Below are 27,496 nucleotides of genomic sequence, written 5' to 3' on the forward strand. Positions count from 1 at the left end.
TTTAATTGTTAATTAAAATTACAGTTGTATAATTTGAATTCCTCCGCTAGCTAAAATGTAAACACCGACGCGTTAAACGTCAAGACATCAAAAAAACTTTTCTCCGAGATGGTTTTTTTGACGAGCATCGGATGCCCATCGTGCAGTAGCGGCGCTAAGGTTTTTTCACAGGTGGGCTTATTATTTTGTGGCCCCTATGAATTTTGTGGCCCTTAGCGGGAACCTTGGATTGGCCATATTTCGCAAAAGTGGTGAAATCGAAAAAACCCAATATTTTCCAGCAAGCGAGAAGTGCAAGGTCATTTTATTGTTGCGGCTCTCGTAGCGTTTACTGGACCCCTACTGACCTTGTATCCGACCTGGAGGGGACACGTGTATGCCCGGGGTATTTCCCTAAATTCCCTTTTCTTTCTATTGGCCATTCAACTTTCTCTCAATTTCCGCTCCCTTCCTCCCGAATCTGTCTGTTAATGGTCTACTATCTTCTTGAGTAAACAAATTGATTTGGAAAGATTTGTTTTCCAGAAATACGTTTCTTAGCAATAATACAAATTTCTAGAGATAAAAAAATTCATAAATTCAAATATGTGGCCCTTTTAATATAAATATGTGGCCCCTCTCAGAAATGCAGGGGGGCTAAAGCCCACTTCAGCCCACCCTTAGCGCCGCTACTGCCATCGTGACGTCAAATCAGAAACGTGAAAAGTCGTACAGTATCAAAATGTTGGCATCGATTATTCATCGATGTTTTTAATGAGCGTTACTTAACGTACCCTAGATCTATTAGCCCCGCAAATGTATTCTCGAGCTTTCGTAATCGCAATATTTAAGCTATCGACGCGAGCTCTTTAAAAGCAGCGCGGCGTGTGTATCCTTTACTCGCGGTTTTGATAGTAAGAATGACGATATCTTCTATATGAAAGAAACAAACTCAACGAGGTTAAATTTTATTGAAAATAGGTATTGAAAGGCGAAGAGGCTTGTTTTCTATTCACGGGGTACGTTTCACTGTCCATTTCGTCTCTTTTTTTATCTACGAAAGAAGGTAATAGGTAATGTCACACCATACGTCACGGGGATATCGTACATTTTCGGGAAATATGTTCCGTTAATTCTGGGGGAAGCCTCTCTTATAGTCTTCGACATTATCTTCTAAGAATATTTACAACGATATATTTATTTTGTTTTGGGGGAATTCGTCCGATCGTGTCTCGGCGGCATCACAGCGTCACGACGTCATCACAGCGTCACGACGTCATCACACCGTCACGACGTCCTTGGGCGTGCAAGCGGCGCATTGCGGGTACGCCTTTAAAACCTTCTGTTTCACACCTTGTTGGGTTTTGTCCATCTGAGCCACTAGATGACGCTTCGGCGTGGACGAAGGACCACCTTCCGGGTCCAACTCGGTCTCTTTGCAACGGCGAACGTTGCTCAGGACCAACATTAGAATGATGGCGATGTAGAAAACCATGACTACCTGTTAACGACACCAAATCCATCAATTAAAATACACTTTCGAGCGTTATAGGAATACTTCCAAGTAGAACAATGAACGGATAAGGACGTGTCCGCTTACGGCGATACTGGCGTAAGAATTTATTAACATTCCATCGAGGGACGCGAGGAAGACTTTAGTGTTAATATGATCTTTATTGTTTTTATCCAGGAACGTTTCGCGAGGGTTTTTACCTAGGCACTAGCCAAAATAGACAGACTCGTTGAAAAAAAAATTGAGGATCAGTCCCCATTTTGGGCACGGCAAAGCACCCCCGTTAGGACCCTTCATAAATATTTTACCGTGTGACGAGGATAAAAGACTTGAAACTTAATACAATTTTCACCACAAAGTTCCGGCACGTTGATGGAAATGGCTTTTTCTCGTAACACGTAAAAACCTTCGCGAGATTCAATACACCAAAAAAAAATAGATTTTATTTTAAATTCGGAAAAAAATTTAAAAGTAAAACTAATTCCCCGAATAACGTTAATGGGAGTCCCTTTCCGAGCAAAGATGCCAATTTTCATTATCCGACTGTCAAGAAGGCGAAGCCGAAACAGAAACGACCTAATCCGAGTCCTATCAATTTTGCAATCGCGTCGTTACTTAAATCACGGGGGTATTAACGTTTTAAAATTCAAATCCGGCACAAATGCGATTTGTTTTTTGGTAAGGGCCAAAAATGAAGGACTTTTTGCTCGGCCACTTTACTCTCCGCGGATGAATCCTTATTATTGGTCGGAGGAGATTTTCTTAATCGGCGGGGGGAAGAAAGAACTCTCCGCTATTTCTAATTTCGGATGGAATTTAACGCGCAATTAAACTTGGCCTTACAAATCCCCCACCTTAACTCAATTAGTTCTCTCTCTCCGAGAGTTTCTCGGGTGGTTTTCAATTTTGGAATTCATTAGTGTTAATTCTTTTCTTGCCTTTCCGTCTTTATTGGTTTCCAAATAATCGCCCTAATTTCCCTATTTCGACCTTCAACCGGGACTAATTTGTCCGTATCAGCGGAATTAATGGAATTGTCCCGGTAATAAACGAAAGCCTCCCAATAAAAGACACTCTTTTTAAATCAAAAGGCGAAAGGTACGTTTGTACCTTGTCTTTAATTTGAGATTCCACCAACGGTACCAGTACTTCAATGTCATTGTCATCATACACGTAATTGGTGTACAACCCTGTAGCTTTAACTGTACTAAAGTTATTACGTAATCGATTACAGCAGCTGTTCCCAATTTTCTTTGCTATGGAACCCTAAATTATCCACTTAATTCTGGTGGAACCCCAACTAATTTTTTTTACTTATCTTAAAAGACTCTTGACACAAACAAAGGGCCGCGCTGTAAATTCTCGGAACCCCTTGACCATTCCGCGGAGCCCCAACTCATGTTTTTACTTATCTTAAAATACTCTTGACACAAACAAAGGGCCGCGCTGTAAATTCTGGGAACCCCTTGACCATTCCGCGGAACCCCAACTCATGTTTTTACTTATCTTAAAAGGCTCTTGACACAAACAAAGATGGCCGCGCTGCGAATTCTCGGAGCCCCTTGACCCTTTCGCGGAACCCCAACTCATGTTTTTACTTATCTTAAAAGACTCTTGACACAAACAAAGGGCCGCGCTGTAAATTCTCGGAACCCCTTGACCCTTCCGCGGAGCCCCAACTTATGTTTTTACTTATCTTAAAAGACTCTTGACACAAACAAAGATGGCCGCGCTGCGAATTCTCGGAGCCCCTGTGACCCTTTCAAAGAACCCCAGGATACCGCGGAACACCTTTTGGGAACCGCTGGATTACAGAATTAGCTCTACCAAAGGCTCTACTAGCTGTAATCGGTGTACAGAATTTGAGGAAGTGGTTAGCCCCTCGTACCTATAGGTTCTTTATTTCAAAAGTTGAATATCTTGCTATTTTAGGGTGATAGTCTGGTTTGAATTGAAAACTCGACTCGAACAGCTGCGGGCTTATATTATTTAGCTCGGTCAAAATTACAATTTCACCCCCTAAAGCCATTGCAATCTCGCCCCCCCCCCGTCCTTCCGCAAAAGATCGTCTCCATTAGAAAACGCGGCAAGGAATTTTTTGTATAAAATTTTAAATAAACCACCGATTACAATGGAATAACTATTTATTACCGTTTGCGTAAGTCAGTGGTTCCTAAACTTTTTGAATGTCGGAACCCTTTTGTACTTGAAAAAATCCGCGGAATCCCTAATGGAGGAGGGGCGCAAATCAGTTTTTGGTTTTTTATAGCCAAAATACCCCCGGATTTATTTTTTTAAATAAAATTGTGCAGCAGGGCTCGCGAAAATTGAATAAAATAAAATTTGAGACCAAACTAAAAATGCATAAGCTCCAACGAAAGCGGAAGATAATTTCTACCCAAGATAGTATGTGCTCGCCGTCTAACTACAACTAATAAATAGCATTAAAATAAAGCCTAAATAAATAGCTTACGGTTTACGTGCTACGAATTTAAGCCCTATAAGTTATTAGCACTGTATATTTTTTTAACAAATAGTTCAGCGGAACCCCTGGAACCCTAGGGTTCCGCGGTTTGGGAAACACTGATGTAAATAATCCAATTATAATATTACTATAAATTGAAATATAGGCTGTTCACAACTTAAGGTTACCTTAGCTATACAGGGTGTTGACTAAAATATGTACCAGGGCGAATATCTCCAAAATAGTTTTAGGTACGATTTTGAAATTTTTAGGTCACATAAAGTGTGTAGGGGTAAACCTTCTTTGAAAATTTCGATGACCTGGAACCATTTTTTTAAGGTCATCCAAAACTATCTCGAGAACCGTAAGTGTTAGAAAGTTGAATCCAATTAGAAAAGTGTTCCCCGTCACGGTTTAGGTCTAAATAGCGTAGACCCAATTGGAGTTGACCAATAGGAAGTCGTGAAAAAATCACAGAGGTTGTAAAAGGGAAAATTGCAAGAATAACTCCAAAACAAGTCGTGTTAAATTGTAGAAATTTGCTAGACAATCTCATCATGGTGGGAGATTTTAATGTTCAAAAAATTGTATGACCTTGAACCATGTCTTCAAGGTCATACTAAAATTATCTCGAGAACCATTAGGTTTAGAGCAAAAATGCCAATTAGAAACAACGTTTATTGTAATATTTGCTCTAAACCTAATATTTCTCGCTATTTAGACCTAAACCGTGACGGGGAACACTTTTTTAATTGGAATCAACTTTCTAACACTTACGGTTCTCGAGATAGTTTTTGGATGAAGTTGAAAAAATGGTTCAAGGTCATCGAAATTTTCAAAGAAGGTTTCCCCCTACACACTTTATGCGACCTAAAAATTTCAAAATCATTCCTAAAACTGTTTTGGAGATATTCGCCCTGGTCCATATTTTAGTGGACACCCTGTATACCAAAAATCCGCGTACAAGAAAGATGGTGACCCTAATTCAAAGGAGCCGCGCAAGATTTATACTGTATTATTTGGGATTTAGATTTATTAGAGAGTGTTCGCTCTATGTAATTTAATTAACCGGTGAAAAGGTCTAATGTAATCGAATTTAATAACGTAACACCATCGAATATTTTATCTCTACAATAATTTAAAGTTTACGTTAAAATTAATTTCAACGATATTTTATCAGGGCTCCTTTACAAAGAGCCCAACTCTTCGCTGAGTCTGTAAACCACTTAAAAGGCTTAACGGAAAGGTCAGCTATTCTCTTCCAAATTTCATTTAAAACGTATATAAATTAGCCCCCAAATGGCGCGGTGTAATTTGAGTCGGAAACAATAGAGAGCGTCTCCGAGTCCTTTTCGCCGGGACTAAATAGCGAAGGCCATCAGCGCGCGAATAATCCCTCGATACTGAGACGCCACGGAGAAACCTATCGTCTCTGGAGAATGTATTGGGAAGACATCTAATGCCCTAACAAAGCGTTATTGTCTTTTCAGTCTTCCGCTCTCTGTATTTTTTTATCACTTGTAGTAATTAAGTTTCGCGAATACTTGGATCTTCGGTGGTGGCGAGGAGACAGAGCGGAGCACCAGCTTCGGATGAGTGTAATGACGGTGGAAGAGCTCGAGTGGTCCTTCCGATGTCTAGTGGCGAAGGGAGAATGGTCTCGCGGAGGAACCAAATAGAAGGAGAGTTTTATTACCGATATGTAAATGAGGGCGTCAGTCGATTCATCGGGATAGACGAGCCTGACTTCTCCCGCGTGGCTGAGACCCAGGACCGCGGGCGCCGAGCTTGATTTGCAAGGCTCTCCCGAAGACAACCTGAGAAAGAAAGATAAAAGAAACGCCTTCTTAGAAGAAAAAAAAAGTGCCTTAATGGGCTTAAAGTTAAGATTCGGTGAAAAACAAAATATAGAGATCTAGCGAAATGTATGCGCGGGCAAATAGTATTCCCCGAATTCGGGAGTAGATGGGCCAAATCGAACTTAAGGGACGCGAGAGAAGACCATTATCGAAATACACCCCCCAGCATTTCCTATTTCTTCGAAAGTTTTCCGCCCGCAAAAAGTAAGTAACTTAGTTTCTTATAAGAAGGTCGGCTTAAAGTAAATTGGCAAAACCTTATTTTTTCAAAGATTTTTCGGGTTAAGGTCACTAGGTTAATTCGCTCTTTCACCTAGCTTTATAGTATGATAGTTTTGGTATAATTTATTAGAAAGTAATTAGACTAGAGCTTATTTGATAATTAAAATATTGGGTCGAATAGGCGCTTAAATAAATCATCCTCCCAGGAAATTGCCAAGAAGTAATATTTCCGAGAGCCAGGACCCGCAAGTTATTGTTTTGAAAAGGTTGTGCAAAAAGTTTAAGGAGATGTATAGGGGGTGAGTTTAGAAGTATGCCTGATTTTTTCCCATTTTCCTACGATGAATTTAAAGAGCGCCAGAGAGCTTCAAGGTGTGGCCTACTAGCCCCGGGAAGTAGGCTGCAAAAAGCTCAATACCAAGCAGCAGGGACTTTAAAAAAAACTAAAATTAAGAACTCTGTAAAATTTTGGCGAAGGTATATGGATGATGTTTTTTTGATAACAAATAAATCCCTAGATGAAGGGCAATTATTAAAAATTGTAAATAATATAGTTAAAGGTATACAATTCACGTTTGAAGACGAAATAAATCAATGTCTACCATTTTTAGATATAATGGTAAAACATAGAGATAATGTCCTAACAACTGCCCTATATCAAAAAAATACACATTCCAAGACGTTTTTGAACTTCCAATCGTCCCACAATGACAAAACAAAAATTGGCGTGGTAAAATCCTTTAAAAATAAAATTGAATCCGTGTCGGATGATCCAATTGGTGATATCTGAACAATTTAAAAATAGTGGATATCCGGTACATCTGATTAATGGAATTTTCAATGATAATGTTGTTAAGAATATGTTAGAAAGTAAAACCGGAAAATGTATTGTCCTTGCCTTATGTAAGTGGTTTAACGGAAAAATGTAAAAGACAACTAATTTTTTTTAATATAACTGTAGTGTCAAGAATCCCGAGCACATTAAAAACGGAGAGATAAAAAATAAACCTAAAGTTGACGAATTGAATAAAACAGGTATGGTTGCAGCCTACTTTCAGGGGCTAGTAGGACACACTTTGAAACTCTCCAGCGCTATTTTAACTCATTGCAGGAAAATGGGGAAAAACAGGCATATTTCTCAACTCACCCTCTACAACTCCTTCAAATTTTTGCATAACCTTTTGAAACACCCTGTATAGTGCTTGTTGAAACGTTTAACCTGTAAACCGAACGTCGTGTTTTTGCCAAGCCTTATTAATATGTCAAAAAAGCTACCGGGTTAAAGGGAACGCTTGTTGCTGCCGTAAAGGTTAAAAATTTCAATTATTTTACCAAGCACTATATAAACTGTGACGTGCGGGTCCTGGCTCTCCGAAATATTACTTCTTAGCGATTTCCTTGGAAGATGATTTATTTAAAAGCCTAGGATTTCTTCTGCCTGTTTTCCTTTAAGTATTCTTCCCGCCACGCAAATATCCTGGTGGTAGGCCAACCGCGGAACAAGTTGGCCTACCACCAGGATATTTGCGAGGCGGGAAGTAAACTTAAGGGAAAACAGGCAGAAGAAATCCTAGGCCTTTAAGAGCCTTTTATTTTGTAAATAATCAAGATTTGAAAGATTATTTTCTCTTTAAATCGCGCCTTATTTAACTAATAGAAACAATATTCGCAGCGTCAAAGTATCGAAGTTAGAAACCTTCCGGGGAAAACAATATACGGAAAGAACGTCACGGAAATACAAATAAAATGCCAATTCCGAATACTGTTAAAGAGCGGTGAACATATCGGCTAAAAAGAGAGGCGTCTTGATAATAAGATTCTGGCCATTTTCTTTCACGCTCGAAGAATCGTTGCGCGAGTATATGTAAGAAGGAAGAGGGAGAGAGAATATAAAAGAATTTTCGATGTAGTTCCGGTACTCGTGGCGTCCTCCGGCAGCTCGGTTCAATCGAAAGCTGGCCGAATCAATCTTGATCATTTCTGAACAATCGCTCAGTTTTTTCTTCTCGTGGGCGAACTCAAAAGGGGGGCAGACTTTCCCCTTGGGTACGGACGGCGCATTGTGTTCGCTGACCCGCGGTCTCTTTCCAGGTAATACCGAATGGCGAAAATCCCCCGAGTAAATAGCTTCGAGTCTATCTGGGAATAGGGAATGAAGAGATATAAGTAAATTGGGGAATTCGCAATCGGAGAGTATTCCGCGGATATGATTTTCAATCTTAGCCAACGATAAAGAAACCGCATTTCGAGCCACTTTCGTTCGTTTTTCCAATTGTCCTATTTTATATTATATTTTGAACGAGGGAATTGCGGTGACCGAGTTCGTCGGCTTGATGAAACGCCTCTTTTCGGCTCTCAATTTGGGGAATGCTTTCATCAGTCTCGTTTGAATAGGGAGCCTCTCCTTTTCCTCCAACAACTTTCACGGAGTAAATCTTCCTGCCACGAAAGAAAGGATACATTTATCGGCTTTCGTTGGAAATTTCTTTAAAGCTCGATGACGTGATTTAATGTTTCAACGCTTCAATTTCAAAGCGCTCGATATTTTACTATCCAGACGTAATGGTCTTTCGCGGTGAGTGCCGTATACAATTGTATAAGTGTAATATTGTACACGATTCTTGTTCGGTGGAGAGACTTATTTTCTTTTTCGACGTATTTACGAAAATAAGTGCTTTTCTATTGTTCGAAAATTCGGTCCTATTTTAGTCGATATTTTTGACAATAGGGAGCCTAATTCAAATTCTATCGAATAATTTAATATACTTTCGTGTATTGACTCTCCCATTTCCATTTCAGTTTGCTTTATGATTCGAGCTATCTGATTGAGCGGGTACGAAGAAAACGGCGTTTGAAATACCTATTATTTTCGTGATAAGGATCCAGTAATAGATCGATTTAAAATTTAAAATTTTGGAGGATGCCTACTCACGATCCTATTAATAGTTTTTACTGGTAGCTCGTAAAATGGAAATGCATTCAAATGTAGAATACTAAATTGCGAGATATATATATATAAATTACATTTTACTATAAATTCTATAGATTAATGATAATATTATTTCTATGTTTTGTAAGATAATGGTCTTTCTAAAAACCGAACGATAACTTCACTCGTATTAATGTTTTTAATTATATTGACGTGGTATTTTTACTCAAACCACTTACAAGGAGAGTACCCGAGGTGTTTATTGTCGATTTTGTTCAAAGTCGGGCGTAATGTAGAAATATATGAGATATAAAATTTCCCAAAAGGAGACGTTGCACTACCCTTTCGATTTGCCATGGCAACCGAAAATGTTTTTGATCACTTAAAACCAAAAAATCTCCATTTAAAAAAGCATTTTCTCGGTTTCACAGGGTCCTAGCTACGAAAACTTTTCAAAAAATTTAAAATCACGAAATGGGTAATTTGTACCACATCTAAGTAATTTTCATAATTTTTGGGTAAATTGTAACAATTTTGTGGTAAAATTGTAACAATTTTTGGGTAAAATAAGGAAAAAATCTTATTTTGGTTTTAAGTGATCAAAAACATTTTCGGTTGCCATGGCAAATCGAATGGGTAGTGCAACGTCTCCTTTTGGGAAATTTCATATCTCACATAGGTCTACATTACGCCCGACTTTCAACAAAATCGGGAAACACCTCGGGTACTCTCCTTGTTAGAGTTTGAGCTTTCCATTTAGAACTCAAATTACTAAACGAATTTAATTAAATTTCTTAAGCCACGTGGAATTTTAATTAGACGATATTATAAATAAACGCTATCAGAGATGAAATCCTGAATTTACGAGGTTCGGCGAACCTTTAGCAACGAGTGGCGTATAAACTGGCTTGTTCCGAAAGTCGCGTTGGAGCGAACTGACTCAAATACTGTCAGGTCAATTATCCTTCGCATTATCCGCTGCATGATCTCAATTTAAAATTTATCTTTCGAAGGCGTTCAATGTTTATCCAAGAAGCTTCTCAAAGCACGCGGGCGGAAGTGGAGACTCCCTTTTGGGGTAATAGGCGTCTAGACTGATTTGCATATTGGCTCTATCGCGGCCTCCAATTTATGAATACGATGATGTATATGATGCCTCCTTATCCTGGACAATGTCGTTTGCCCTGTCCCACTCATTCTCTTTTGAATGCATAAGTAATCTTGACAAATTTACGAGAACAGGCCATCTCGACAAATTTACGAGATCAGAGCACCCTTTTTATCTTGGATTGGCGATATGTAGATATTGCTTTCGGTGAATGTTTTTCAAATTATAGACACGAAAGAGCTATTGCCCGTTTTGAGAAAGAGTTTTTACAATGGCAATTTACCATCAATATGTATACAATATTTATCTCGGAAATGTACGAAGCCGGGTTAAAATTGTCCCGAGATTATGATGTTTAAAAACCTAATTTATTTCAAATTTTGTTTCGTACGGTAAGTAAAGTTTACGGTGACAGTCGGAAAAACAAAATACAATAACGAAATATTTAGAAATAATCTTCATAAGACGGGATAACAACTCGCGCAGGATCAATTTTTATACGCGTAAAATCTGGGCGTAATAATTTAAATCGGAACATCACGAAAAACAGCGTATGCTAATATTTTTTCACTCCATTCCAAGTTTTTAGAGTGGAAGATGAAACTTTGGGGAGGGAATAAAAATGATAAAGGAGTTTTTAAATCTGAGACTGGTTGTTGTGTACCGAAGGGGGGGGGGGGGGGCGAAAGGAACGCGCTAAAAAGGAAGCGAAGAGAGCCCGAGTGTCATTTTTCATTTTCAATTGGACTGATTTAAATTTCGGCCGGACCTTCCTTTTTCGCGAAAAAATTAGCATATATTTATACATACGCATATAGTGGCTACGATCCTCTCCGAATTCAGTCTCGAGTAAACGCGAGAAGCTTTATAAAGAAGTTCGGCAAATCTCTTCTGTCTTTTACATCCCCATAGATTCTCAGCGCTTCAGCGAGAACAAATTCTTCGAACGAATTTACACGTTGGGTTCCGTGGAAGTTTGCGTTTGTTTAGATTATGAATGTTAATCAACACCTCGCCGAAAATCTAAATATGATATTTCGTCACGGTATTAGGTATAGAGGTTACACTATCCCCAGTCAAAATTTAGGGGAAACTGGAAGGGTTTCTTAGCCTGTCCGTCGAGTACTTGGGATCTTGATTCTGATAATCTATATAAGCTATCAAGTTATTAATTAACTATAGTCAAACAGCGCGTAACTTTGAAGAAGATCGTAATTCGATGGGTTGGACATTCACCAAAAATGTGTACGGGATTTTAAAATCCGAGATTTCACGCTGAATTTCAAAATTTCTGGTTGGATTTGAGATTTATCGAAGATTTTGGGATTTCTCGATTTCTCGTCGGATTTTTCAATTTATCGTTGGAATTACCGATTTATCGTCGGATTTCGCTTTTTCTCATCAGATTTCGCGATTTTATCGTCGGATTTCGCGATTTTGCCATTTCTCGATTTCTCGTCGGATTTCGGAATTTCTGGCTGGATTTCAAGATTTCGAGTCCGATTTTTGAGATTTTTAGTGGATTTAGGATTTGTCAGTTTTCTTGGAATGTCCGACACCCCGTCGTAATGTTAAAAATGCGCGAGTTCTTACGAGTTTTGAGTGTTCTCTTTTTCAAAACCAATATTGAAGGACTCAGTAAAAGTTAAATAATTGCGGTAGTGGTCATATTTTGTTGCGAAACTTAACATTGGGGTTTATTTTGTTTACCCAATATAAAGCATTTTACAGAGCGCGCTAGATAGGTATACAGGGTGTAAGCCTCAGCCGTGGTCCAGCCTTGGTACTTCTCCTAGTACACCAGAGTGCTGCGGGTCGAACACTTCTACAGGAGCTGGTATTACCAAAATAGACCAATGGGATAATTAGAAGCGCATCTTTATCCAATCACCCGAAAAAGCATTTGGAAGATGCGCTTCTAATTATCCCATTGGTCTATTTTTAGACTAGGAAACGTACCGAGGCTGGACCACGGCTCAGGCTTCCAATTCTCCCATTGGTCTATTTTTGGCCTACCAGCGCCTGTAGAAGTGTTCCACCCGCAGCACTCTAGTGTACTAGGAGAAGTACCGAGGCTGGACCACGGCTGAGGCTTCTACCCTGTATATACATATATATATAGTTATATATCTTTATCTCTCTCTTTCGCCCAGTTCTACGTTTTCGCTGGCCATGTGGTAAAAATTGTTTGTGGTTTGGCTGATGCGGAGAGAAGTGTTTCGGAATGGAAAAGCCGCGCGGAATTATTTATGACTCCCGGGCTAGTCTTACGTAAGAAATGGCGGCTCCAATGGATTTCGGAAAGGCTGAAAGGGTGACTCCCTAAATTGAAATCTTAGGCGGGGCACGCGAACGCGCAAAAAACTCTCATATTCCAACATTTCTAGACAAGCGAGTTAAGCCTTTTCTTTCTCTTCGAGGATATAAAAAGATTTGTCTCTTTTCCGACGCCCTTTCTGCCAAACACACACGCGTGCAAAGCGACCATACGAGTCTTTCGAAGCAATCTTTTGAAATTTTTTCCCCTTTTTTATCAAAATTCAGCGAAGTTTGTTGAAAATTGCTAATGAAAGATTCAGCGAAGTTCGTTGGAAATTAATAATGAAAGATTCCGTGAATTCGCCTTTACTTTCTTCGTTGAAAATTAATCCGTATTCGAAACGGACGGAAACTTTTGAATGATTGATGCGCGTGGATTCGTGGATTATACGGAATTCTTCTGATTATTCAACCTTTCTAAATTTGAAAGCTTTCACTGAATGCGTGTGTGTATTTCTATCACCAAACGTGAGGTTATTTACGTATTAATGCGTAATTTAGTAGAGTTTATTATCCTAATCCAATAGCTCTTTATATAAAATACGAGAGGCCACGTGATTACGTTAGATTCATCGTGCAGTTAAAGTTAGAGAGCGCTCGCATATTTTTGTTTTTGTTGAGCTCGCGCGAAAACGCACGAGACCCTCTACGCGGAAATATTAGGAAGCGCGCGCTCCAAAAAATAACACTTTTGATACATGTATGCGTATATATTATTTATTTATTTATTTATTTTATTTTTTATTTTGGTTGTCTAATTTAGGTATTACAGTTGGTAAAAAGGGCCAAGTCATTATTTTATAGAAAGAGCTATTGATTCTACGATACAGTTATTGGATCGAGTGAAAATCCGTGATATTTCACATTCTGGAATGCCGTAGAATTTAAAACAAATCGGCCAAAGCCGCCAAACATTACCTATTGCATGTGGGTTCCGCCATTTTCCAAGATGGCGTAGGATTTAAATCCATTACATTAGGTCTCATTTTTTTGGGTGTGATCAACCAAACCGGAAATGCTTAGTCACGTTTGCTTAAACTTTCGTCAGTTGAAAGGTCAACTAAGAGCGTAATAAACAATTTGTGTGTTTATTAGTAATCAAAACATTTCGTGTGTTTATTAGTAATCAAAACATTTCGTGTGTTTATTAGTAATCAAAACATTTCGTGTGTTTATTAGTAATCAAAACATTCCCAAAATAATAATAGTTGATTTTATAAAATAAAAAGTGGTCTTGCCCAACTTGTTAAAATGTTGCTCTTACGTCACAAGACACAGCTTTATTAGTATATTTTGCGCACGAGCGATTTGCACGCGCGCCAAAAAAACCTATATTCCTAGCGACTGTAGCGCGTGCTAGTAGGCTTGTGAAAGTAAGAGACTGTGACGTAAGAGCAACATTTAAATAAGAAGGCCAAGTTAGTTTATAAAAAGAACTATTGTCGTACTATTTAGCAGATTGTTCCGAAATTTTGGATATACCCTGCAAATGTGATCTTTTTGTTTTTGGTCAAAATGACGTCAGATTTAAAACAAAAACTTTTTCTAGTAGGTATCTTCGCGAACTAATTATTTTAAAGCAAACAGACAATATTCTAATATTAACTTTCGACATTTACATTCAGGATAGCTAGAATAATTTGAAAATAATTCACGGAACAAGTGAAATTCTAAATTTTGGTGGTACAATCTATTACAGAAAAGAAAGTTATTTCTTATTGAAGAAATTGAAAACTAAGTTGCGCTGCAATTCTCGATGTACATGATGCTCACCAAATAATCTGGGATATAAAATCAAAATACCCTAATGGTACGACAGTTAAATTATTTTGAAGCTTTTATAGATGGACAACGTACTTTGAAATTCCGATAACCTTGAACGACGTCTTGTATAGCTAAAGAAATATTAGATCGCGTACTTTTAGAGACAATAGTTTCAAATCGGAAGTTGCTTTTCATCATACTTTAAGCGTAACTAACCTTGCCATTAACAAATTAAGTAATATGAAGCCCATATATTTGAGATTAACAACGAGCTAAGAAGTCCGAAACTTATCACGCTAGGACGATGAAATTTTGGTTCATCCCTCCGAAGTAATTCGTATTTCTAAGTCCAAAGCGTTATTTGGGAAAAAAAAGTATCTTATTATCTACGCGTCATTATAGATGAACACCCTGTACATATTCAAGGTGAAATCGTCGCGAGTGACCCATAAAGACGCGAATATTTTTTTGATGGCAGTAAAGGCGGTAGAACATCCCCTGGATATTGATTCACGCCTAAAAAGTGCTCTTTTTTTGTTGATCGGTAAAAGTATTGAGCATAACATCTTCACTTCGTTTCCAATAAAAGCGACCGCCACCGCAGTGCGAACGAAGCGAATCATTCGATTTCTGGCAGCCGCGGTTGCCCGCCGTAAACCTCCGCCTGATACGAGAGGACAAATGCCCCCGTACTTCGGCCAGGAATTTATGTTCGATTCATCCCCTTTTCCGGACCCTTTTTTTCTATCATACCCAGAAAAGAGAGTGAAATGGGCTTGTAAAGCGAATCTTGTATGACGACTCGCATCCGGCGAACAGCGGGAGACCAAATCCGCTCCAGAAACCCAACGAGATTCTCTCGCGAAATTTCTGTTTTTCTCCTAGTTTTGTGGCCGCCGACCAAGAAAAAGAGCCATATCTATTCCGAATCGAGAAAACTTGAAAAAAAAAAAAAATAAAGAACAACTCGGACGCTGTAGTCGGTGAAACATTTTAGCCGAAGGTTTTTTTAGACATAAGGCGATGCTATATGGCCACTTTTAGTTTTTGTCTCCTTTGGCGCAGTGGCGGCGCCAGCAGTTGGGAGCCTTAACACGTCCTCTAGATATCCGCCGGAAGGTTTCGTCTAGAAATATATATTGCTTTTCTCGCATTATAGTTCGCTAGATTACAATTTTCATTCTTTTGTCGCGCTGTAATTGATATATGACGTAATATCGTTTGGTTTTTGTCCCGCCACAGATTTAATTCTCATTTCCGATTTACATCTTCTTTATTATGGCCACGCGTCTTGTTAGATTGGTTGGAATTCATTCGTGATCTCTACTGAATTGGAACCGTTTGAGGAAGAATTTGTGTTAAATTTGGCAAAAACAATTTCTGTAGGGTCATGAGGAAACTCGTACGAACAAAATAACATTTCGCTACCTTAGAGCAAGAGTCAAGCAAGTCTGAAAACCCCTATTTGTGTAAAACCAGTTTTAAGTTCGAAATCTAGAAAAATAAAAATGATAATCTTAAAATGAAAATTGATAAAAATAGAGTGAAATATAGATTGAAAATTTTGTACTGAGGCACCTTAATTTAAAAACACTCAAGGATTCTTATTTTGAATTTCTTTCAATAGTCACGTATCTCGACTTACTTGACTTTTGCTCTCAGGTAGCGATTTACGGTGGTTTAAAATACTTTATTTTCTAGGATTCGGTTCTTTATAGCAATAGCAAAGTGACTTCAGATACAGCATATTTACATCTTCGAGTGAACTGGTTCACGGAGAGGTATGGCCTTCGCAGTGTCTGTCCGTGTTCGCAGTTGCAAAGACGTACAAAAGGCCACTTTTATTACCGCTCCAATTACGTGATTTGAGTGCTGTTTTTGGACGAACTGAGTGGTGAGGGTTACGGAAAAGGTCTCAACATACAAATGGCAGGGCTACCGCCAATTGTTTACGGTATACGTGTTCAACCATTGAACCACCGAAGCCATAAGTCTATAATATTGTTCCACGCGTTTTTCACTTTGGGGAATATTTTACTGAGAGCTAGTAACGTAGTGACGTCATCACAAGAAGAAAATCTCCCCCTAGCGAGGTGCTGTCAAAGGCTACGTGTGACGCGTTAGCAAGCGGACGCAAAACGGCGACGAAGCCCGTAATGCAGTCTGTCTCGTGAATAGCTCTCAGTAAAACTTTTGTATGTGAAGAATAGGAAGTGTCACACTTATGTAAAATATTATACGCTTATGCTAGTATGCATACGTCGTAGCTAAGCCACGCCTTGAAACGTCCGCCATGACATAATCTCACGTCACAGATCACGAGGCAAAACACCACTAGAGCCTTCGTAATAAGCAAATGACCGCCAGTAGCGGCGTTAGGATTGTTGGGGAGGTAGGCCAACCATTTGGAGCCCCCCCCCCCCTAGAAAATTATGTAGCCGCCCCACCACAATTTTTTCAAATCCGTCGAAGTGGATTATTTAATTTTTTTAAGCCAGTGGTGCAATTTTTGGGTAAAATGGGTACGCGACGAAAAAATTAGAACTAATAACACTTAACAAATGAGTGCTTATTTACTTATTTCTACGACTGAATTCAAGTCTATCAATTTACATTCATTCCTTCGGTACTTCCCATGTACATCCCTTACATCAGATTTTAGAACTTTACGAAAATGAATGTACATAGGTACACTAAGTAAAGTAAGTTTAAGAACCATTTATTTGTAAAGATTAAATTAAAGATACAATTTGGATATAGTAGAGCTCGCCAAAAATTAAAACTATAAAATAAACTACTATCTAAGAAAAGTTACTAGTACCTTTGAAAGCAATAAAAACAGCAGTGTCGTTAAGCGAATCACTCGCGTTGAATATTGGAAAATTAATAAATAAATATATTATTTCGCCAACAAATTACATAATTTTCTGATATAAAATAATTTGGAGGCCCATATATTAAATTTTGGAGGCCCCTTAAGACGACTTTTGGAGGCCCCTACCAAAATTTCAAGTAGGCCCAGGCCTACCCCGGCCTGTTGCTGGCGCCGCTACTGATGACAGCCATGGGCGTTTTAATTTCATGACTGGCTCTCAGTAAAACTTTTGCATGTGAAGAATAGGAAGTGTCACACTTATGTAACAATATTATACACTTATGCCGAAGCTTATTACTCGGTAGAGAAATTCAGTAATGCGAACCGATTGAGTTAAAATTTTCTAGTGAAGATCGCCATGGATCGGCCGAGAATTGAACCGGGCTCTTTCGATTGATACAACCTAGCCACAGTCCCCTCGCATGATACTAAGACATTTATAAGCGAAAGAACAAATTCAATATAAGTGAAAAATAAATTTAATATAAGCGAAAGAACAAATTTAATATAAGTGAATGAACAAATTTAATATAAGCGAAAGAACAAATTTAATATAAGCGAAAAATAAACTTAATCTTTAGTGAAAAGGACGGGAATCGAACCCTGTTCTATTGCAGATGTTTTCGAAAAAGCTCACATAAATCTGTTTCTAGTAGACAATGAATGCACTTAAATCGGGTTAAACAGGTTTTTGCCGGGACATGTGGGAAAAACTGGTAAAAACCGGAAAAAATGGAAAAAACCGGAAAAATGTGGAAAAAACTCTTTTCATGCTAAATTAATCACTGATATATCTAATAAGTGACTAATTTGATCATTACAAATAGGAGAGATGACAAAAAGAGTGAATAGAATAGAAGAATATACAGCTTTTATTATTCATTTTTTATTGAATTTTGCCACTAGAGGTGGAAAACCATGGAAGTACGATTTTCCACACGGTTTTTAACAGGAAAACAACAGGTGGAAAAAACCGCGGAAAAATCTAGTTTTTTCCACCCTTGGCAAAATTTTGCCAACCCTGACTTAAATAGAGCCCGAAAGAATTTGCCGCTTGAAGAAGTCGTATTCATACGAGGAGTGGTAATATTTGGGTTTTCCAGCTTGCTAATCCTGTTTCCCAAGCCATCTGTATCCCAATAAGCAGATTGCTGGATGTCAGAACAAAATATCCTTGAAATCTCAGATCACTTAAATCCAACGGGACTCGTAACAAATCACTAAAAATATTCCTTACTTTACGACAGAGGACAAAGATTGGTGGCGCCATCATTTGTCCTTTAATGTTAACTTATTGTGCCTTTTAAATACAAATTCGCAAAATATTTAATATTTTAAGTAAATATTAGTTTAATAACAACCTTCAAAGATCTTATTCGTAATAATTCGCAAAATATTTAATTTTTTAAATAAATATTAGTTTAATAACAACCTTCAAAGATCGTATTCTTAATAATTCGCCAATATTTAATATTTTAAATAAATATTAGTTTAATAGCAACCTTCAAAGATCTTATTCGTAATAATTAGCAAAATATTTAATATTTTAAATATATATTAATTTAATAACAACCTTCAAAGACCTTATTTGTAATAATTAGCAAAATATTTAATATTTAAGTAAAAATACTAATTTACGAAGCAAATTCAAAGCTAAGTCGCCTCACTCGACTTTTAAAAAACTATCCGAAGCAAAGTTGGATATTCATATTTGTGGCCCGAGTTCAGAAGGAACAATTGAAGGCCTATTTATTATTGAGTCTTAGCTTAGTCGCGTGTCTAGCACCACGCGTTCCCATGGTAACGATAAGATTTTTCGATTTAACAGGTCACGTGTCGGTGGTTTTCGGACCCTCGCCTTCGGCGTCACACGTCCTGGACTCGAGCGGGAAGGCTTCCACCTAGGAGCAACAAACACAACACCCCACACAAGGAGAACGCAACCCGTCAAAAGTAGTGCATTTTCTTGTGTACAATTTTCATTGGTTAGACGCTTTAGCTACTGCTGCCGTCGGAAGGGGAGAGTTCGGAAATTGTCTTCCCTCTTTCCGTAAAACGTTCAGCGTAAAGGCTCGTCCAATGAAATTTGTACACAACACTGCATTAGCGTGTTTAAAGGCTAGCTGCGCTCTCCTTGTGTTTGTTGCTCCTAGCTTCCACAAAGGTTTCTTCGAGTCTTTATACCATCTAGTAACAAACGCGTTCCGTTGCACACGGTGTCGCGAATGATAAGAATGCGAAACGAGAAATATGATTAGTAGGCTTTTTCTACCGCGACAGTAATACCTTGTAAAAATATTCATCCCAGCAGATTCGCACTGTTGGCCTAAATTTATAATACGCCGACAATTCCTTGACGCGGAAATAGAGGCAACGTTAACGTATACGCCTGATACGCGTGTAAGAATAATGCGGTCGTAAAACATACGCAAAAACAACTTGACCACGTCGCTCAGATTCCCGGCGCAGCCCATTAAGTTTCGCCTTTAATGGCTTTTCCAAATCTTGGTGGCGCGTTATTTCATCGTGGGGCGGACTCGCGTCGTACGTTGCCGTACACCTGTTCAATTAATCAAAAAATGAACCCAAAAAAATATTCGTAAAACTGTAGCTCGAGCTTTAGAACTCCTACACCTACACTCGAGGCGGAATGGCGTTTAAACTCCCTTCGGCGACACGAACAAGATCTATTACGCGTATTGCCTCGTACCTTATCTACGTACTTCCGGTCGGGCTCCGTAGTGAATGTCTTCCGGTAATGGACGCCACGCTGTATTGTTGAACGGAAGTATTTACCTCGAGCGCGTTTTTTCCCAGCCGCCATTTTTGAAAAATGTTCGGTCATCGTCTAAAACACAATTCCTTCGATTCTGCATTATGGGTCGGAAGCGTATTTGGTGTCGGCATTCGATACCTCCTCCCCCGCAGCACCCCCTGTCTGATCTATCCTAAAGGGCTTTTCGCCGTTAATATAAAGAGGTCAGACATACCGGGTTAGCACCCTTCTGGAAAAGAAAAACGGGGCGTCGTATATTACGGCGCTCGGTCGCTCGACCCCGCCGAATGAGGGTTATTTTTATATTGGGGAACTGCATTGATTCGTCAATAGTTTTATATTATGGAACATTAGCCCCAGCCGCCATTACTCGCTAGAGGTCGCCAGCGGGACCGCCTGACCTTGGATAATTGACGTGGAAGGAAATCTATTTTTTATAGAAGAAATCCAGTTTTCTTATTATTTTTCTTATTGAGGGAATTGTATTCGGACGGAAAACGTAAAGACGCGGATATTTCATCAATTACATATTGGAATAAACCTACAAGGAAACAGCTTTGGTGGTCACGTTTCGTTCTTCTATTTGCCCTTGAGACAGATCGAATGAAATAGGACATCTTGCGGACCCAAAGATAGGACAAACGTTTACAAATGTTTTCTTAATAGTTCTTTTTATAAAGTTACGTGGTTTTCTTGTTTAAATGCTGCTCTTACGTCACAGTCTCTTACTTTTACAAGTCTACGAGCGCGCGCTATAGTCCCCAGAGGAGTATAGGTTTTTCTAGCGCCCATGCAAATCGCTCGTGCGAAGAATCTATAACTATAAAGGCCCATTTTCATGCTCGCTGGTAGCGGATAAAAATCGTCAAAATTCGCATCCGCCACTCGCAAGCGTGAAAATATAGCTAAAATATCTGTTTGAAACAGATCGACGCGGAAAGTGAAAAAGGGTGTAGCGAAAGCGGATTTGGTCGATTTTTACCCGCTACCAGCGAGCATGAAAATGGGGCTTTAGTCTTAAAGTTTGTCCTTTTATTTATTTTTTTTGTACGTCATGTTCCTAAAAACTCGACAACGGTTAACTCTAGAACTTTGAAATTTTAACTTAATGTTCAGGGCCTGATTTCCAACTAAACACGCCTAATTCCAAATACCTGACATGGTTATTAATCTAATTCAATTTTATTTTTATTTTACTCGACTTTGGACTTTCGCCTCTTTGCTTCCCATATCTATTTTTCCGCATGGTCTCGGCTTTCAATTTTTTTGTCGACTTCCACCCCTTTGCTTCCCTTATCTCCTCTCTTGAGTTCCTTGCGCCCGTCCCGACCTTTAAACTTTTTTAACGTGCTAGTGTGAAATTCGTAGAAAGGGAGTTAGTGTGAAAGAAAGGGACTTCATAGAAGGGGAGGTTTAGTTGGGATTTTTAAGTAGTTCGGGACTTTTTGCTACTCGTGTTACGTGTGTTAAGTTTTTGCTACGCGTGTTGCGTTTTTGTTACAGCGTTTACCTTTCTTACGTACAAATCAGATCTAATTCATTAAAACTAAGACCCCGGGCGAGGCCGGGTATTAAAGCTAGTATACTAATAAAGCTGCTGGGTCTTGTGACGTAAGAGCAACATTTTAAAATCAACTGCTGCTAACCATTTATTTAACAAGGATACCAAAATGAACGATCTTTGGTAAATGATGATTTCAACCTTGAAAATGACCTTCAAAATGAGTAATTCTAAATTATTTTAAAATCTTACTCTGAAAAATAACTGCTATAAACAGGGGTATTTCGACCTTGGAAAAAGTTATCTCGACTTTCAGAATGGGGATCCTTTAATTTTAAATTGTGGGAATTTATTAATAAGTCACATCTTGGATTTAAGAAAAATCTATTTTTTTTATGTTACCCGTAATTTTTAAGCGAAGTTAATTAAGATTGAAGTGTATAGGAGGGTCGTCTGGAAGAAATGAGCTCGTCAAGATTTAGCCGTGCGTGAGAAAAAGAGTGAAAATAATATTCTGATGATGGATTGGTGTTTGCGTTTATAGAGCCTAATGAAAGGATATAGTACAACATTCTTATATTCATCTCTTATTTTATAAGTAATATACCGTTGTTTCGAACTATAACCGAGTCTTTATTTTACGTCCATATTTCCAATTATGATTGAATTTATAAACCTTTTAAGTTCTTTTTAAATGGCCTTCTTATTATTTCCTAAAACTAAATTCAAATTTGAACTTTTCAATGATCTACGATCGAGTTATACGAATTACATTAAATTTTATATTGAAACTGTTATTTATACATTTTTCCAAAGTTAGCTAACTTACTAACAACTTGTCACATATTCGACAAGCCCATAACAAAATATTTCCTTGACAATTAACAGATTTCAAGGTACTCCTAGAAGAATAAATTGGGGCTTAAAACGTATACGCCAAAGAGTCTGAGTCAAGCTGGTTTATCTTCCCAATTGTAGCGCGGTATACAAAATGCAGATCAGCTTTGGTATGATCAAACAAAAATGGCGTCAGCGTTGAGTCGGTATGTGGGTTTTCCCCCCTCAAAACAGCATTATTCACGATCTTTGGCGGAGAGGGACGCGTAGATATTCGTCTTTTTCCGAATGATCCGTTTAAGGCTGATTGAGTTATTTGAGCCTCTTTAGTTTTTTTTCTTTTTAAAGGCTGGAAAAGGAGACTGAATAAATGGCCTTCTTTCTCGAGCAGAAGTAATTCTCGGGCTCTGCGACGGGGCATCGTCGAAATTGGACACCCATCGGGCTTAATCCCCGAAATCCCCAGCGGGATCATCGAAAGTTTCCTTTTCCGAATTCATAGCACGGAATCCTTTTTTGTTTCCTCGCTTCCGCCCAGCGACTGCAGCTGCACTTGGAATAATATTTACGGCCAGCTAAACGACATAGTAAATAGAGCGAATAAACCAGCCTGGCTTTTCGAGGGTCTCTCCCTTTTTCCACGCGAGAGTCCTTCGGTGTCTTTTCCGCGAGAACCCTTCCGGTGTCTGCCTCCGCTATATAAAAGTGTCGGCCGGAGAGTGAGACCAGGCCCGGGGTTAAGCCCTTCCGGTGCCAGGCCTGGGGTTACGAGAGCAATTATCGGACGCGTCCCTTTTGATTCGAAAGTTTCTCTTCAGATATTGGAAATGGAGCGTCGCCTCTCGAAAAGGAGGCTCGGACGCTTTCCGAGGTTTTCGGCTCCGATTTAATCTTTTTTTAAAATTGATGGTAGATCTCTCTCTCTTGATTGGATCCTTCGGAAAATATCGAGTCCCGGATTACTGGCGACTGCGATGGAAAATAGCGAGCGTAAAAATAATGTTTCTTTCTCACCTCCCTTTCTTCCTTCCTCTCTATCTCTCTCTCTCTCGGAATAAAAGGAGTTTGCGCGTAGGCACTGGTGTGGTTCCGAGGAAGCCCTTGGCAATGAAAGTTTCCTTCCGCAAAACGTGTTTCGAATTGAAATTGTACAAACAAACTTTTAATTGGGAAATCCAAAAAAGGTTCTATTCAATTTTTAATTTGCATATCAACCTTTCATTGGGAATCGTAATCAGTATTATACACGCGACAATTCTTATATTATTAAAATTATGGATTTCAATATTTGGGGCGAGGGGTTAGTACAAGCCCGTACCCTTGACTGTACTAATGAGATTAATCTTTAGAGTCTGTACCTTTATAAGTGTTGAGTACGCGTAATCGGTGTATAGGTCCCTCGATTTGGGGTAAATTAAAAGTGTTTCTAATTTCAAATTTCAAATTTTTGTTTATTTAATATATCCGACCTATTTTTGACCTACTAGCGCCTGTAGAAGTGTTCTACACGCGCTACACCGGAGATCAGGGTAAAGCCGACTATATTAAAAGAGATTGCCGAAAAGGAGCTCCCAGCTGGGTTAGTTTTTCTATTAATATTTCGGTACATTCGCTGGTTTCGTTTCTATCTCTATCTATATCGATTTAGCGAGTTCGGAAAGACGGTCCGCGAGTATCGAACTTATTAGATATTCGTCCACCACTCCGTCTAGCCTTCTATTTCGATTACAGGCTCTTAGGTAAACGCGCGGTTCCTACGCGACAACCACTATATGGCCAAATCGTATTCTCGTTATTGCTTTCAAATCTACCAAATATTTGCTTTTGGGTATTAGATAGGAAACCGCCATTTCTCGATTTCGCCTTCGAAAAGAATTGTTCGCTCAATAGAATCCAAAAATAAGGTCTCCTCTTTTTTGTCACCGAGCGCGGGTTAAGATTTAAATATTACCCGAATTTCTGAGAAAGAAGGGGTATCTAGCGGCTTAAATATGGGGTTGCGGGGCGGAGAACTTTCTATTTATTCACCCTGACGAGTTTGAAGATCGAGGCACCGGGTTTCGCGATGGGCAACGCGGGCTGATCAGCCAGCCCTAAAATTGGGCGCCGCTGAAGAGTCAACTAAGGCGTGTGATCGTCGCGACGAGGATTCTCATCCCTCTTAATCGACGCGTTTAACGAAGCAATGAAGCTTAGCCGAGGACAGAGAGAGAGAGCTTAGCCCCGCCAACCGTGGAAGGTATCGAGGCATTACGGTCATTAAAGGATATAGATCCCGGACATCCGCCTTGTAAAACAGACCCCCCACCCACGCGGGAATGGCGGAATATTTATGGCACCAAACTGGCGACCATTATGTCCGATATAGTTAAGCCCCTCCCCGGCGTTGGGGAGATATTTGTTAGGAGCGAGAGTCATTTGCGTTATAATGAAGGTACACAATGGCCCGTCTTTGGCGTATTGATAGCCTTTCGACGATTTTACGCTTAATGCGGAGTAATGAGTTCGCTTCGGCAAACATCGCCTCGTTTTAAAGGTATCCGCTTAGCTAATAAGAGTTCCGGAAAGTACCGAACATTCGTTAGTCGCCAAGTTTAACTTTTATCGCAACTTATTCCCCGAAGATCAAATTGGCCCGAAGATCAAATTGCGAAGGACCTTGAAACCTGATAATATATCATTTCCCTGCCCGTTTATTATGTTGGTATTTTATTTCAAGGAAATTCGCGGTTACGACTTCACTCTTAATTGCACCGCGAGAGAACGTATCGATCTCGCAAGGACCTCTTCGGATAGTACATTGTGTAGGACTTCAAGAAAAAAATAATGTAATTTTCGTAATGGTCCCTTTTTGTTCATGGACTGTATTTTTCCAAAATAAAATAAAGATCTATTTTTCTTCGTAATTTTTTAAGACTTTGCCAACATGGACGTGGACGTGGTTCCGAATCGAAAACAAAATCAACAGCCGCGCATCACGTTGATGACGATAAAATTGTACTTGTTTTGAAATTATTGGCTGCTTGCTCGTAGCGTAAGTCTATAATATTCTTCCATAAGTTTGTCTTTTTGGGGAATATTTTACTGAGAACTAGTAACGAAGTGACGTCATCACAAGAAGAAAATCTCCTCCTAGCGAGGCGCTGTCAAAGGCTACGTGTGACGCGTTAGCCAGCGGACGCAAAACGGCGACGAAGCCCGTAATGCAGTCTGTCTCGTGAATAGCTCTCAGTAAAACTTTTGCATGTGAAGGGGGAGGGGGGGGGGCACGCCATTGAAAAAAAAAATAAAAAAAGAAAAATATTTGTACGTACGACCATACGGTTGCCCCCCCCCCCTGGCTACGCCACTGGCTAAGTCACAACTTGAAACGGCCAAAATAACATAATTTCACGTCACAGATCACGAGGCAAAACACCACTCGAACCTTCGTAATAATAAAATGACAGCAATGGGCGACTTAATGTCATGGCCGACCTAAACGCGTAGCCATGGCAACGAACACAGGCCACACCCGCAATGTTTGAATACTTGGATTTAGTTCAATTTACTATTGGTATCTAGGAGCAACAAATACAGCACCCCACACAAGGAGAACGCAACCAGTCAAAAGTCGTGCATTTTCTTGCGTACATTTTTCATTGGTTAGACTCTTTAGCGCCTGCTGCCGTCGGAAGGCGGAAATTCGGAAATTGTAAAACGTTCGGCGTAAAGGTTCGTCCAATGAAATTTGTACACAACCCTGCGTTAGCGTGTTTGAAGGCTAGCTAAGTTCTCCTTGTGTTTGTTGCTCCTAGTTGGTATCTTGGATAAATAATAGTAGTTCCTACCTGGATATATCACTCTATCGTTACGTGTGCATTTGCTAAGTGTTTGTTACGGGTTCTGCCTTGTAGAAGGCTACGTGATACGGGAGTTTCGGAAATTCTCCGTTAACTTCGCCGAAGCGGCGCTGCTGTCGCAAAATCCATTTGCTGGTCAGATTTTAGCATCCGCCAATTGCATAGTTCGGAGCCATCGGGAAAGGTAATAGTCCAAGAGCCCATGACAAAATAAGCATGTGATAAGGTGCACGATGGGTCAAGGTATTTTTTAATTAGGTTAGTGATTTGTAACAAAGAGCTGTTTGTCTTACGGGTCAAAGTGGGGGCTTTCCGGAAATACGAGCCACGTAACGTCACTTCCGGTGACCTTGAAAATTGATATGACCTGATATTGGTATCATTCGATTGGTCTCAACGTGCTCTTACCAAATATCGCTAAATTAACATTTAAATCTGAACCAAACGGCGTATAAGACTAAAAAAGTAATTTTGTCTTATACGTGTAAATTTGGGAGAGGCTCGAAATTAGTTTTTTAATCTTATACGCCTCTTGGTTCAGATTTGAAGGTTAATTTAGCGATATTTGGTAAGATCACGTTGAGACCATTGAATGATACCAATATCAGGTTGTATCAATTTTCAAGGTCACCGGAAGTGATGTCACGTGGTTCGTATTTCCGGAAAGTCCCCACTTTGACCGGTAAGACAAACAGTTCTTTGTAACAAATCACTAACCTAATTAAAAAATACCTTGAACCATCGTGTACCTTATCACATGCTTATTTTGTTAGGGCCTCAACGTGTCCGTCGATAGTCTCGACATATTCATTCTCCCTGAGTATAAATAAATACATTCTTGATAACAATTTGTAAGTTTACATCCGAATTTCGAAAAACTAAAATGAAACCGAAAAGAACACGATACAGAATTACAGACGAAAATCCGACGAATATTTCAAAGCGTTTATTTTAGCAACAAGAGTCCAAAAAGAATTCCTGAAATTTCTTTTATAGTCACAGTGGCGTAGCTAGGAAAATTTGACCTATGGCAAACCATAGAAATTGCGCCCCTTCCCCGGTGGTCAGAGTTATAAAAAATGGAATATAAGTGAAACTTTATTGATTTTTTAATAACTATAATCTTTTATTGTACAAGAAATATTGTGTAATTCGAAACCAACTTATAGTGTTACCTTCCAGGCTTTGATTCACGAAAATTTGTCAATAATATCGTCGAAGTCTGTTTTTACACACAATCCTTAGGGATTTGTGTGTATTACGATCACCTACTGTGTAGCCGCCGCCCCCGTCGCTGCCGCCGCCGCGGCCGTACAAACGATTGCTCGCGGTACGTTAGTGGTACAAAGGCGATTGATATCTCAATCGGTAGGCACTATTATAGGCTCGACGGCAGTATAGTAATTTTTGGGATCGGAGCCCGAGAAGTTGGGCAAATTCCCAATTTCCTATTTTTGGTGGTTTCGCTTTGTGTGGTAGATATTTTATTTAAAAATAAGTACGATAAC

General features: G+C 39.3%; 1 protein-coding gene across 1 annotated transcript in view; it reads right to left on the reverse strand.

Annotated features, from left to right (window-relative positions):
• Positions 1 to 970: 970 nt before the first annotated feature.
• The window catches only part of LOC149947604 (uncharacterized), a 67,647-nt gene continuing 41,121 nt past the window's right edge, over positions 971 to 27,496 (reverse strand). The window contains exons 2-3 of the mRNA XM_090172918.1: positions 5,653 to 5,773; positions 971 to 1,480 (exon numbers count right to left, since the gene is read on the reverse strand). Coding sequence (XP_090029044.1) covers positions 1,259 to 1,480; positions 5,653 to 5,773 — 343 coding nt within the window. The 3' untranslated portion in view covers positions 971 to 1,258. The remainder of the gene's footprint in view (positions 1,481 to 5,652; positions 5,774 to 27,496) is intronic.

The sequence above is a fragment of the Leiobunum rupestre genome, chromosome 4, assembly GCF_980474605.1.
Source record: "Leiobunum rupestre chromosome 4, qqLeiRupe1.1.hap1, whole genome shotgun sequence".
Taxonomy (NCBI): Eukaryota; Metazoa; Arthropoda; class Arachnida; order Opiliones; family Sclerosomatidae; genus Leiobunum; species Leiobunum rupestre.